Source organism: Rhinatrema bivittatum, chromosome 17 (assembly GCF_901001135.1).
Source record: "Rhinatrema bivittatum chromosome 17, aRhiBiv1.1, whole genome shotgun sequence".
Classification (NCBI taxonomy): Eukaryota; Metazoa; Chordata; class Amphibia; order Gymnophiona; family Rhinatrematidae; genus Rhinatrema; species Rhinatrema bivittatum.
This window is the reverse complement of record NC_042631.1, coordinates 50,560,214-50,575,302: the sequence shown is the minus strand read 5'-3', so window position 1 is coordinate 50,575,302 and position 15,089 is coordinate 50,560,214. Positions and strand designations below refer to the sequence as shown.

Genomic DNA, 15,089 nt, shown 5'->3' with positions numbered 1-15,089 from the left:
CTGCTCCCTACACATGTTTCCTATGCGTTCCCTTAGATGCCTTTTCTTCCATCAAAGGCCTCTTCAATATATCTCTTCTGCTGCCTCTCGTAGCCAGCATTTTTTTTTTTCTAATGTTGAACTGGGATGGGGTTCAGTATTCTTTTCTCCACTCCCTGACTGAGATCAGCATGCTTCCCATACTTCTCAATCCATCATATCAGTAACCTTTTATTCTCTCACCAGTCAGTCCCAAATCATAGACTTACTGATGTTCTTAGGTTCTGGTAGCGTCACAAAACCTTCTAAACATAAATCTTGCCGTTTAATATGGCAGGCTTTACCTCCTGACGCTAAAAAAAAAAAAAAAAAAAAAAGAGAGGTATTACTCCTTTTACTTTTCCACCATTTTTTCTTGCTCCCTCGGATTCTGTTCTCCAGACATCCTCCACATAGTTACACCTTTCTCTTAGTAGGTGTATTGTTTTGAGAGTTGGGTTCCTGTTTACGGTAATCCTCTCTGAGTCGGCTTACCATGGATTATCCACTGATCAAGCCGCCTCTATTTCTCTAATCACGGAATGAACATATATATTCTCCTTATAAGTCTCATACATTCTACGTTTGAGCCTTTCCATTCCTCTCTTCCACAGTTTGGCAAGGGAACTTCTTTCCCTCTTAATGTCATTCCTGCCAGCAAGGTCCGTGAGTTATGCACTCTTTCCATACTCACCTGACTCGTTCCTCCGTCACTGAGTGGTTCTATGCATTCATCTTTCTATCCTTTTCAGGTAGATGTTGCATCTCTCTTTACTCAGGAAATACTCTGCCAATTTTTCCTAGCCTCTCTCTCTCGCCCTAGGGAGAGAGTGGGTTTTCCACATTCCTGGACAGTAATGCTGCGCTTACATTCTATCTACATTGCACTGCATTCCATGTGAATTCCACTTGACTCTTTCCTCCATGCAAGAGTCAAGCTGCGACTTCCAGTGGCCACACAGATCTAATCCTTCTGACTAAGTGGTCTGTATTTCCTTTGCTACCAACAAGCAGACATTTCACTACAACACTGTGGGTATCCACATACTGTTGTTTCCGTCCTAGCCTTAACAGCTTCCCTTTGGTTACTGCTGCTTGTACTTTTTTATCAGGCTGCAGCCTGGAGTCCTCTCCATACCTTCGCAGCCTATTATTGCTTACATTGACTAGCCAGCATGCTCCATGTTTGGCCAGTCCGCCTACTCTTACCTTTTTCAATTCACTACCCAACATCCTTCCACGAACCCATTATGGTGTTGCGGATGCCCTCCGTTCCCATTTCCACCTCCGTCATTACGCTTTCGCGTGTCTGCGGTGTATCTGGTGCATTCTCGGGCATCCTCAGCTCGGTACTCACCCATTTGTGAGGACTACCATCCTGCTTGTCCTGTGAGAAAGCAAATGTTGCTTACCTGGAGTAACAGGTGTTCTCACAGGACAGCAGGATGTTAGTCCTCACGAAACCCGCCCGCCACCCCGCGAAGTTGGGTCTGTATACTTTTATTTTAGTTTCGCTTGCGCTTTTTAGCTATAAGACGAGACTGAGGGAGACACCTGTGGCTCACAGGGATAATTGCAGGCTGGGCATGCTCAGTGCACCCCGTGTGCCAGTGTCAGTCAAAGCTTGTTGAAACTTTGACAGAAAAGTTTTCCGTACAGGGCTCCATCCTGATGATGTCACCCATTTGTGAGGACTAACATCCTGCTGTCCTGTGAGAACACCTGTTACACCAGGTAAGCAACATTTGCTATACAACTCCAGCATTGCTCTCTGCTTCTACTGCAGGGGTTAGGGAAAGTTGGATTCGGACAGCTTCCGAGGGCCTTCACGTTTGCGGTGTGGGAAACGAATAAGCATGAGGATAACCTGCACAGTGCAGCAGATACTGGCATAAGCTTGCTGGGCAGACTGGGTAGATCATGTGGTCCTTTTCTGCCATCATTTCTGTTTCTATCTCACATTGTTATGCCGTAATAAATGGTGCATCCACATTCTGAATACCATGTGCAGTTCAGTGTTATTTAACCTATCTTTAAAAAAGACATAGTCTACAGAGAAGAACAGCAAAGTTGATTAAGGATATGAAACAGCTTTATATGAGAAAAGACTCGAGTCTCAGCTTGGAAAAGAGACAGATATGAGGTGTATTAAATTTTGAAAGATGTGGAGAAAGTACAAGAGCTAAGAGGAATCTAATTACGTTATTATTTGAGAGGTTTAAAATAAGAATTACTTCCAAATATTTATTTATGTATTTAGTTAGACGTTTTATGTACCGTCGTTCCATGTGTAGATTACAGCAGTTTACAAAGTGATGTTCATAACTTAAACAATCAAACAAAGACTGGTTCAGGGGAGGTATTCATAGGCATTGATATCTATCAAGAGAAATTTTCTAGTATATATTAAAATTGATCTAGTACATAAGGCTAAAATTATGAATAATTAAAACAAAATGATTGTTTTCACTTCTTAGTGAGTGTGAGTTGTTTTGAGAATCTTGCATTCTCTCGTTTGTTTTATTCTTCATGATTTGAATATTGTTTTTTGTCCTTGTTTTTGTGGTTCAATATATTCTGATGTTTTTAAGTTAAATCGTATGTGTTATTTAATAGCAATGATTTTAGTTCATAATTTAATTTCTTTCTAGCTGGAAAAATGCATAATGCCTCAGGCAGAGAATTCTAGAGCTTTGGGCCTGCTATTGAAAGCATTCGAGCTCTTATTTGCATCAGATGTGTGCACCGTATTGTAGGAATAGACAATAGTCCTTTATTTTGAGATCTTAGTGTTAGTTGAGGATTGTATTGTTGTAGCGTCACTCCTAATAAGTCGGTGATATTGTAGTGAATGATATTGAATATTATCGCTAACATTTTATAGTAGATTCTGGATTGTACTGGTAATCAATGTAGTGTTATCAACAAGAGTAATGTGATCATATTTCCTAGATCCTAATAATAGTCTTGCTGCAGCATTTTGTAGTAGTTGTGCTTTTAAGTGACTTGTGGGAAGACCTAGTAATATAAGGAGTTACAGTAGTCAAGGTTTGAGAAGATTAGAGTTTGCAATACAGTTCAGAAGTCTGCAAAAGTTAATAATGGTTTCAACCGGTATAGTATACCCAACTTGGCGTAACCTGTCTTAATTAATTTACTGATGTGCATTTTCATTGTGAGGTTCTCTTCTAGCTTTATACCTAAATCCCATACTTCATTTGAGTGATTAATTTTAAAATTACCCAGATCAAGGGCAGGTGGATTTGCTATTGATGAGTTTGTACTCAACCAAATGATTTCAGTCTTTTTGGGGTTTAATGTCAGTTTAAGCTGACATGTAGGTAGAAAGTATCAAAGCTGTGTTTTCAAATGATCTGAAGAGTGGGATGTAAAACTGTAAGTCGTCAGCATACAAGAAGAAAGATATTCTTAGATTCATCAGTAATTTACACAGTGGGCTCATGTAAATATTGAATAGTGTTGCTGATAAGGCTGAACCTTGAGGGACCCCTGTATCACTTTGGAAAGTGTCAGATATATGGTTGCCCAGTTTGACTTGGAACATTCTGTTAGACAGAAATGAAGTGAACTATCTGAGAACCATGCCGTCTATCCCTATGTTTCTCATCTGATGGCATAATAGGTAATGGTCCATAGTGTCAAAGGCGGCTGTTAAGTCAGTTAGCACATGGCAATGAGATTGAATTAGTGTAACTCTGCCATTGTGGAGACAAATAGTATAACTGGACTCAAAATGAGATTAGACAGGTTTATGGAAGATAGATTAGTCAGAATCTATCAAATACAAAAGAGTGGAACCTGAAATCATGATTGGTAAATGACAGGGGATAAGCCCTTCCTACGTATGTCCTGTTTCTAAGGCACTCCCTGAAAGAACCCTCCATCATCAGAGATGGTGGGCTGGGCCTAATGGTTGTTTTGTCTGACCTCTCATGACAGTTTTTTTATATTCATATTATGCATTGTCCTCTGTGTAATGGAAGTTCCTCATCCATTGTTGCCTTTATTTCTCCTTCTTTCTTTAGTTAAGAGGCATTAAGAAGAAGCCGGAATTTGACCTCAATGAACATATTGGGCAATACAGTAGTCACCTGCCACATGAAGGATATGCAGATGGTATGAGATGCTGCAGATAGGGTATAGTCTTCTGTTCTACGTATTGCCCTGGCACTTACCATGTGCATTGCTTCTTTCAGATTTGTTTAGGCAAGCTTCAGGACTAGCTTCCAATCCAGAATTAGAAGATGCATTGCGCAAATACATAATGGACACTGTACTCCAAAACGTATGTTCATAACCTAAAAAATACTTGTGTAACTAACTTTATACTAACTATTGTACTATTGCAGCAACTTTCTATATAGTACAGTAAGGTACATTTTCAAAGCCTTAGTTGCCTTTTACATGAGCCATTTGCATTGCTACACAGAGGACATAGGTTCAATTTCTGGGCCAGAACTCTGCTCCCCAGGCCAGTCAAGGCTGGCGTTGCTACAGAAGCAGTGTTCATAGTTCCTTTGGAGAGGAAGTCCCAGTCATTATACAGTGGTGACACAAATTGGTTGGGCTTAGGACCCAAGGTGTCAGGGTTCTGGAAGGACATTAGTGCAAGAGCTCCATCTAAGGGCTGTTGCTGTCTTGATTGGGCTAGGTGAGCTGGGAGAGGATATTAAACAAGGGGAAAATCTCTAGGTAGTTAAGAATTAAAACTCATAGTGCCAGATCGCAGTCCTTGTTCTGATCGAGATAGGAAACTAAGGAAAAAGCAAGTATAATTCAATGATACATACATTTTCTACCATGTGAAAGTAAGTGTACATCCCATACAAACTTGGCTGCATAAAAAAATATTCTTGGTGTTTTCAGATTGTGTATTTGATTTTTGTACAGATTTCTATAACAAAATGTATGCTACTTGATGCTTCTAAATATACAGCCCATTTTGCATTGTGAAAATATATGTGCATATATTTTGCTGCATAATCTGATTTTTAATTCAGTTTAAAAAGATACCTTGTGTTTAAAATCAGCTTGTTGTGTGCAGATTTAAAAGTACACAAGTAACTTTGCACTTAGGTGCCTCATTGGTTTAGATCTTATCTGTTTGGAATGACTCAGAGTAGTGCTTGGGCAAAAATCTTCTCAAAACTATGAAAATTTTTGTCTGAAGTGTATGTTCATTATTGTTTTTACTATGTATGTATTTTTGTTCATCGCCTAGGCCTATTTTGTGTTAGGCGATCAATAAATTTTATAAAATGAAAACTATTATATGGAGTTCCTCAGGTTTAGGTATTAGACCTCATTTGTTCAGTATTTATATTTGAGACATTTAGGGGACCTTTTGTGTCAATTGGGTCTAAAATGTCTGAAATCTATGCCTATGATAAACTGATTTCTCTGTGAACAAACAGGACTAATCTAGCCACACATGTGGTGATGTCATCTGATGGCATCAACATGGATGTGCTCTCTCAAGAACTCAGAAAAATGTAATCTTTTTGAGTATGCCGCTGCATAAGCCTCCTCAGTCTCTTTTCCACAAGGCAAAAGAGCATATTTTTATCACTCTTCTCAGATGCTGCTGTATTTTTTCTCTCTAACCTTTTTAAAATTTTCTACAGCTGTTTTTCTTTATATTCTTGTAAGCCTTTTCAAAACAAAAATCTCTGAGGTCAGGTAAACAGCCATTTAAATTACACTCACTTTGCAGCCATAAAATGTCCTAGTTTAGATCTTCATGACATCTGTCTTCTTTGCCTCGGCCCTGAATATGAAATGGCAAATTGTTTATGATAGAATGTCTCCCCAAGTGCTCTCACTTAGACCTAGATTCTTCAAATTGCTATAAATGTAGCAGAAATAGTGCCTGCGATAAAAAGGGCATGGCTATTCTAATTTCCTGTCTACCGCTTTGCATAAGCAAATTACGTGTGGTATGTTGCGTTATCATATAGTGTGTTGTGTTAGCGCATCATGAGTCATTTTATGCAGCACACGTAGATTAGTGCATGGCGCGTTACCTTTCTAGTTTATATATACCAGTTTCCTGTAGCTGCCTCTTTGAGGATGTGTCAGGCATTTTGAGAGAGGAGAGGAGAGCAGGTGAGTTGTTGGTAGTTGGTTGAAGGTGGTTAGCGATATTTGAGTTTGGTGTGCATTCGGTCCCTACGTATTGGCAATCCACAACAGATGTGGCCATATTCGTTGTATTCATGGGGAAGCGAAACGTATCGCAATTCCCCACGAATACACGAATCTTCGCCGAATTATTCGGCCGCCTAAAGAAACCAATTTAAACAAACCCCCCACCCTCCTGACCCCCCCCCAAGACTTACCAAAACTCCCTGGTGGTACAGCGGGGGGTCCGAGAGCCATCCCCTGCATTCACACCCTCGATGCCTGGTTTCAAAATGGCGCCGATAGCCTTTGACCTACTATGTCACAGGGGCTACCGGTGCCATTGGCCAGCCCCTGTGACATAGTAAGGGCAAAGGCGATTGGCGCCATTTTGAGTACTGGCATTCGACGGCAGGAGTGCAGGAGGTCACTCCCGGATCCCTGCTGGACTTTTGGCAAGTCTTGTGGGGTCAGGAGGGTCCCCCAAGGCTTGCCAAAAGTCCCTGGTGGTCCATCAAGGGTCTGGGAGCGACCTCCTGCACTCGAACCGTTGGTGCCAGTAATCAAAATGGCGCCGATAGCCTTTGCCCATACTATGTCACAGGGGCTACTGGTGCCATTGGTCAGCCCCTGTCACATGGTAGGAGCACAAGATGGCGCCAATGGCCATGTGACAGGGGCTGGCCAATGGCACCAGTAGCCCCTGTGACATAGTAGGTCAAAGGCTATCGGCACCATTTTGAAACCAGGCACCAAGGGTGTGAGTGCAGGGGATGGCTCCCGGACCCCCCGCTGGACCACCAGGGAGTTTTGGTAAGTCTTGAGGGGAGGGGTCAAGAGGGTAGAGGGTTGTAGTTAATTTAATTTTAGTGGGGGAACGAATAGAAATCGACAAATTAATGTATCGGGGCACCAAACGGCCGAATGCAACGTATCTGCCCCCCGACAAATCCGAATCCCGAATGCAACGTATGGCGTCCCTCTGCAGATCCCTAGTGTCCTGTGGCTTGTTTTTGGCTTGTTTTTCATCTGTTTCCCTTTCCCTTGGTCTATTGCCTTGATCTGTGTGTGTGAAAGTTTTTGTTAGTTTGTCCAGTTTGTCTGTCTATCTTTGTGTTTGGGTGAGGCGGAGGAGAAGTGGTGAGGCATGGTGGGGAGGTGGAGGAGGAGTAGTGAGGCGTGGTGGTGTTGAGAAGTGCAGAAAATGAAGTGTGAAAGACGGGAGGGAGGAGAGGAGAAGGGAGGATGAGGGCAGGAGCTCTAGGGGAAAAAAGGAAGAGTAGGAGTAGGGACAGGAGTAGAGATTCTATTTATTTATTTATTTGTTTTTCTATACCGAAATTTAATTGACATATCCTTCCGGTTTACAGATTATCAGGGGAGTCTATTAAACATCGACTTCTTATTTTACATTGAAACTTTAGAACATGTGTAACAGGCTTTATAACAAAGGGTAATAAACTTGATAACATGTGTGACAAATGTGAACGTCCATTATCATGGACTTCTTATGCTACATGAAAACTTTGTAGACTGAGTGGTAGACATGTCACTCCAGTATATAGATTAACAGAGGAGTCTATTAAACATAGGTTTCTTATTTTACTTTAAAACATGCATAATGGACATGAATAACAAACCTAATAACATGCGTAACAATTGTATACATCCATAAGAACATAAGAAAATGCCATACTGGGTCAGACCAAGGGTCCATCAAGCCCAGCATCCTGTTTCCAACAGTGGCCAATCCAGGCCATAAGAACCTGGCAAGTACCCAAAAACTAAGTCTATTCAATGTAACCATTGCTAATGGCAGTGGCTATTATCTAAGTGAACTTAATAGCAGGTAATGGACTTCTCCTCCAAGAACTTATCCAATCCTTTTTTAAACACAGCTATATTAACTGCACTAACCACATTCTCTGGCAACAAATTCCAGAGTTTAATTGTGCGTTGAGTAAAAAAGAACTTTCTCCGATTAGTTTTAAATGTGCCCCATGCTAACTTCATGGAGTGCCCCCTAGTCTTTCTACTATCCGAAAGAGTAAATAACCGATTCACATCTACCCGTTCTAGACCTCTCATGATTTTAAACACCTCTATCATATCCCCCCTCAGTCTCTTCTCCAAGCTGAAAAGTCCTAACCTCTTTAGTCTTTCCTCATAGGAGAGTTGTTCCATTCCCCTTATCATTTTAGTAGCCCTTCTCTGTACCTTCTCCATCGCAATTATCCATTATCATGGACTTCTTATATTACATGGGTGGGAGTGGGGTGGTGGTTCTTTGGGGGTGAGGGAGGGCTCGGTCTTAGTGGAGTTGGCTAGGGGAGATGGGTGATGTTGGGTAAGCTTTTTTAAAGAGCCATGTTTTAAGGTTCTTTTTGAAAGACTGAGATAAGGGGTCTAGCCTGAGCTGAGGGGGTAAATGTTCCAGAGAGTTGGTCCTGCCACTGTTAGAGCATGTTCCTTGTTGAGGTTAGGTGTGCCATTTTTGGTGATGGAGTGGGGATAAGTCCAGTGTTGGTGGAGCAGAGTTTTCTCTGGGTGGTTTGAAAGTGAAAAGCAGGACTCGGCCAGTTGAATTTTGTAGTGTATAGTGCTTTGTGGATGAGTGTCAGAATTTTGAATTGTATCCTGTGTGGGATGGGCAACCAGTGAAGGTTGTTGAGGATAGGTGATATGTGTTCTGATTTTTTGGTGTTTGAAAGTGATCTTGCTGCTGCATTTTGGAGCAGTTGCAGTGGTCTGAGAGAATTGGATAGAAGGCCAAGAAGTAGGGCATTACAATAGTCGAGTTTGGAAAATAGCAGTGCTTGGAGGACTGTTCTGTAGTCATGAGCATAGAGTAGTGGTTTGATTTTTTTGAGGATCTGAAGTTTGAAGAAACCATCTTTTATTATTGAGTTGATGTGAGTCTTCATGTTGAGATCGTTGTCAATGATTACACCGAGATCTTTGACTGAGGAGATTGGTACACCGTCAGTGGAAGGAGATGAGTTGTTGTAGTTGATGGATGATATGCTTTTGTTGTTGATATGGAGGATTTCCGTTTTTTTGTGGTTGAGGTTTAGGGACATTTGAGAAATGTCCCTAAACCTCAACCTCTACAGGTGGTTGTCCCAGTTTTTTAATGTGTTGGTGATGGATTCTTTGATGGGGAGAAGGATATGAACGTCGTCTGTGTATGTGAAGAAGGTTAGGTTTAATCCGGAGAGTACATAGGGGGAGAATGTAGATGTTGAAAAGGGTGGAAGAGAGGGATGACCCTTGAGGTACTCCATGTGTGAGGGGGATTTGTTTTGATTCGGCGGTATTAATTTTAATTTTGTATGATCGGTTTGTTAGGTAAGATTTGAACCATTGAAGAGTGGTGTTACCTAGGCCGATGTCACTTAGTCTGTTTATTAATGTTTCATGGTTGACAGTGTCAAAGGCCACAGAGATGTCGAGAAGGATGAGGAGGTAGGATTGTCTGTGGTCAAGACCTCTAAGAATGTGGTCGGTGAGGGATAGTAAGAGAGTTTCAGTGTTGAAGTGTTTTCTGAAGCCATGTTGGGCGGAAGATAGCATGTTGTGATTTTCCAGGTGATTGGAGAGTTGGCGGTTGACTATTTTTTCAAGGATCTTGGCAATGAAGGGGAGGTTGGAAATGGGTCGGTAATTTGATGGATCCGATTTGTTGAGTTGAGGTTTTTTGAGGATTGGTTTGATGATGGCGCATTTGAGAGAGTCTGGGAAGATGCCTTGTTCTAATGAGATATTAACTATTGGGCCAATACAGTACAGTGCGCTCCGATGGAGCGCACTGTTAACCTGCCATTGGACGCACGTTTTCCCTTACCCCTTATTCAGTAAGGGGCAGAAAACGCACGTCCAACCTGTCGAACCTAATAGTGCCCTCAACATGCAAATGCATGTTGATGGCCCTATTAAGTATTCGCGCGCGATTCAGGAAGTAAAATGTGCAGCCAAGCCGCACATTTTACTTTCAGACATTAGCGCCTACCCAAAGGTAGGCGCTAATTTCTTCGGGCACCGGGAAAGTGCACAGAAAAGCAGTAAAAACTGCTTTTCTGTGCACCCTCCGACTTAATATCATGGCGATATTAAGTCGGAGGTCCCGAAGGGTAAAAAAAAAATAATTTTGAAGTCAGCCGGCGGATGTTGGGTTGAAAACCGGATGCTCAATTTTGCCAGCATCCGGTTTCCGAGCCCGTGGCTGTCAGCAGGCTCAAGAACAGACACTTGAAAAATTGAGCGTCGGCTGTCAAACCCGCTGACAACCGCTGCTCCGGGCGAAAAGGAGGTGCTAGAGACGTGCTAGTATCCCTAGCACCTCCTTTTGCCCGTTTCTACCACCGGACCTAATTTAAATACTGAATCACGCGCACAGGCGAGTGGCCTGTGCGCGCGCCGCGAGAGCAGGTGTTCGCCCGCTCTCCTGCGGACTTTACTGAATTGGCCCATATGTTTGCTATAGGTCTGGCTATGGTGCTTGGGATTTGCTTTAAGAGTTTTATAGGGATGGGCTCAATCGGGTGTGCTGCTGGGTTTAGCTTTTGAATTATAGATTCTTCTTCGGTTGAGGCAACTGTTTCGAATTGAGTCCAGGAAGGTGTGGTAATGTGTGTTGACTTGGGTGCAGGCTTATTGGTATGCGGATTGGAAGTGATTTGGTTTTTGAAATAATCAACAAGTTCTTCACATGTTCTGATGGAGTTTTCTTGATGAGGTGTGTTGGGGGACGATTGTATCAGGTCTGTGACATAAGCAAATAGTGTTTTGGGGTTGAATTGGTGGTCATGGATCTTTTTGGCATAGTATCTTTTTTGGCCTTTTCAATGTCCGTTCTGTAAATGTACAGAATGGTTTTATATCTGTCTTTTAGATCAGGGGATGGGTTTTTTCTCCAGTTTTTTTTTGATTGCCTTAGGAGGTGCTTGATGTTTTTTTAGCTCACGAGTGTACCAGGGTGTTTTGTGCTTGTTGGTGGTCTTAAATTATTTTTTGATGATTGGGCACTTGATCTTTGCAACTTCTGTGTTGATGGTTGTTCAGGAGTTCATGGCGGAGTTTGCGTCATTCATGTCAAGGTCTTTTAGCTTGTTTGGGAGGATATCTGTGAGTTCGTGGCTTGGGCAGAGTTTGATGTATTCGATAGGTTTGTTGATTATTTTTGGTTCTGTGTGTGGGTGTTTCAGTAGTAGGTTGATGTGGATGAGTTTGTGGTCTGACCAGGGGACGGTGGAGGCTGATGGAGGGTGGGTCGGGGCTATGTGATTATTTATGAAAATTAGGTCTAAGGTGTGCCCAGAATTATGGGTGGGGGTGTTGATTATTTGTGTAAATCCAATGGCTGTCATGGTTTTGAGGAGAAGTTTGCATGTTGATGAGAGTGGTGTTTTGTCCATGTGTAGATTGAAATCCCCTAGCACTATGGCAGGTATGGCCATGTTGATGTTGGTGCTGATGGTTTTAATTAAAGGGGATAGATTTTGTTGTAAAGTTCCAGGTGGAGCATAAAGTAGGAGAATTTGTAGCGTTTTAGATTTGAAAAGGCTGAGTTCGATGGGGGGTGTTGGGTTGATGGGGTAGGCTGTGATATTGAGGGTTTTTTAGGGTCATGAGGAGAATGCCCCGTCTTTCTTTTTTGGTCTTGGTATGGAGTATATATTGTAGGTAGATTTGGGTAGTTGGTTGATGCGTGCGTTGTCTGTGTTTTTGAGCCATGATTCTGTTATACAAAAGATGTCGGTATGTGAGTCGATTAGGAGGTCGTGTATTATTGGTAACGTTTTGGTGATGGATTGTACATTTAGTAGTAGTGGTGTTATTATGGTGAGTGCAGTGAGTTTATTGTTTGGGTGCTTGGGGTTTGAGATGAGTTTTCGTTTTCTAAAGGGGTGGGCTGTTTTTGTGTTACAGGATTTCTCACAGGACAAGCAGGATGGTTGTCCTCACAAATGGGTGACATCGAGGATGGAGCCCACCACGGAAAACTTCTGTCAAAGTTTAACAGAACTTTGACTGGCCCCTACTGGGCATGCCCAGCAAGGCACTGACCCTGCAGCCAGCAGGGGTCTCCCTTCAGTCTTCTTTTTTCCGCGCAGCAGTTGCCACGCGGTGAAAGGAGCTCTTCTTACCACGTTCCTGACAGGAATTCGGTTTTTTCTTTCCGAAGAAAATTTGCCCCTCAGGGGTCTCCCTTCGACGAATTTTCGTCAACTTCGCGGACTCCGGTAAGTTTTTGCCGTTTTTCATCGACTTCGGTCGATTTTGGTCCTCGAGGCCTGTTGGCACTTACCGATCCCGCGGCTAAATTTTGGCCCAAGGCCATGGCGACGGGGTTCCGTCGTTGTCCGGATTGCACCCAGACTATGTCAATCACAGACCCCCATAGGGTTTGTGTTTTGTGTTTGGGTAGTGAGCATGATGTCCTGACTTGCACCAAATGTGCCTTAATGACACCTAAGGGTCGCAAAGCCAGGATGGAGAAGATGGGGCTCCTCTTCCATGCACCCACCCCAACGCCATCGATAGCATCGACGTCATCGGAACCGGCACCGTCGAAGTTGCACCACCACCGTCAACCCTTCGGTGACCGTCCACCATCGATGACTTCTCGGCCGTCGACTCCTGTCCCCTCCCCGGATGGGCGAGGAGATCGGAAGGACAAGCATCGCCATCGACGGCACAAGTCTCGGCCCGTCGATGATCCACAGCCATCTTCCTCTGCACAGGCCGAGCCACCGACTAAAAAGCCTCGGTCAGACCTGGCACCGTCCACGTCTCGTTCGCAGGCACCGAGGAAACCCTCACCCTCTCGGGGTGTGGGAGCTGTGATCCCACCGGTTACGGTGGTCCCTCCGGCTCTGCCTCAGCCTCCCTCTCCCGTCGAGCCGGGTATCGTTACCCCTGGTCTCCGGGCAGAACTGGACCGGCTGGTCCAGGAGGCCATCGAGAAAGCGATGCAAAGGTTCCAGCCTCCACCGGCACCGTCTCCGGCACCGATTCCGGCACCGCCTCCGGCACCGACCCCGGCATCGACTCCGCCACCGAGGAGGGAACCGACCACCGAGCCTTTGGACGCTCTAGCACCGCTACTGCGCCGCATGGACGCACTTATGACGGCCCTTCCATCGGTGATTCCAGTAGCACCGACAACACCACCGTCTCCGACAGGATTCTCATCGGCAGGAGAAACACCGTTCCTGATTCCCCCGTCCGGGGTGGTCCCATCGGTGCCTTCGCATATCTCTCCACCGATCTATCCTTCGGCTCCATCGATTCCAAGACTGGCACCGATTCCATCGGCAGCGCCGAAGCCCTCGATGCCACTCCCAGTTCCGCCTACAGCACCGATTCCATCAAGATTTCACTCGATGCCTTCGGATCCTCCACCAGGTCCTTCAGGGCTTCAAGCCCCACATGATCCATACGATACCTGGGGTGATGAATCATCTTCTGACACAGATTTACCTTCACCGCCATCTCCTACAGAGAGTAGAAAACGATCTCCTCCTGAGGATCTCTCTTTTATTAATTTTGTGAAGGAGATGTCAGAAGTTGTACCTTTTCAACTACAATCTGAGACCGATGACAGACACCAGATGATGGAACTGCTCCAATTTCTGGATGCTCCTAAAATCATCGCTTCCATCCCCATTCACCAGGTGTTTCTGGATCTTTTAAAGAAAAACTGGGAATCTCCTTCATCTGTGTCACCAGTTAACAAGAAAGCTGACTCCACATATCTTGTCCAGTCAGCACCAGGATTTCAGAAGCCTCAACTGGATCATCGCTCTGTTGTGGTTGAGTCCGCGCAAAAGAAGGCCAAGCGTCTGAAGCCGCACTCTTCCACTCCACCTATCAAGGACAATAAATTCCTGGATAGTGTGGGACGGAAAGTGTATCATGGAGCTATGTTGATTTCACGCATAGCTTCATATCAACTCTACATGACTCAATATAACAGAGCCATCCTTAAACAGATGCAGGATTACGCTGACACGTTGCCGGACCAATACCAGCCACAGCTTCAAGCCCTTCTTCACAAAGGATTTGAGGCAGGAAAGCACGAAATCAGAACGGCCTACGACATCTTCGATGCTTCCACAAAAGTTTCAGCCACTGCCATCTCAGCCAGACGTTGGGCTTGGTTAAAGTCATCCAACCTTCACCCAGAGGTCCAGGATCGTCTAGCTGATTTACCCTGTTTAGGGGACAATTTGTTTGGAGAACAAATTCAGCAAATTGTGGCAGAATTAAAAGATCATCACGAGACATTGAAACAACTCTTGTCTGTTCCATCTGAGGTGTCCTCCAAACAACCACCTAAGAAGGACTCTAAAAAGTCGTTCTTTCGGCCACGTCGTTACTATCCTCCATCGGCTAGGCCTCGTCCTGCACGGTCCTCCAACAGACCTCAGCCACGCCAGCCTAGGAAACAAAGACCTGCTGTACCCCCACCTCCTGGGCCTGCGGCGGGTCTTTGACTTCCCTGTACAGAGCACATGCCAGATCCCGCTTCCAGACATCCCTGTGGGGGGTCGACTGTACCACTTTTTACAACGCTGGATACAGATCACCTCAGATCAGTGGGTGCTAGCAATTATCACACAGGGTTACCACCTCAACTTCATAACTCTTCCGGCAGACTCCCCGCCTCTTCAAGCGTGGAGTCTAACCAGCCATTTGACTCAATTACAACAGGAAGTATCCCTTCTTCTGCACTCAAATGCTATAGAACCCGTCCCTCCCTCTCAACGAGGGAAGGGATTCTACTCCAGGTACTTCCTAATACCAAAGAAATCAGGGGGGCTACGTCCCATTTTGGACCTTCGGGCCCTCAACAAGTACCTTCAAAAAGAAAAGTTCAAGATGGTAACCCTGGGCGCGCTGCTCCCTCTGCTGCAAAAGGGGGATTG

At 44.3% G+C, this 15,089-nt stretch overlaps 1 protein-coding gene across 1 annotated transcript in view; it reads left to right on the top strand.

The window, feature by feature from the left end:
* Nucleotides 1-15,089, top strand: part of LOC115079136 (adenylate cyclase type 10-like) — a 621,147-nt gene that overhangs the window by 45,368 nt on the left and 560,690 nt on the right. Inside the window, exons 3-4 of the mRNA XM_029582255.1 lie at nucleotides 4,065-4,155; nucleotides 4,236-4,324. Coding sequence (XP_029438115.1) covers nucleotides 4,065-4,155; nucleotides 4,236-4,324 — 180 coding nt within the window. The remainder of the gene's footprint in view (nucleotides 1-4,064; nucleotides 4,156-4,235; nucleotides 4,325-15,089) is intronic.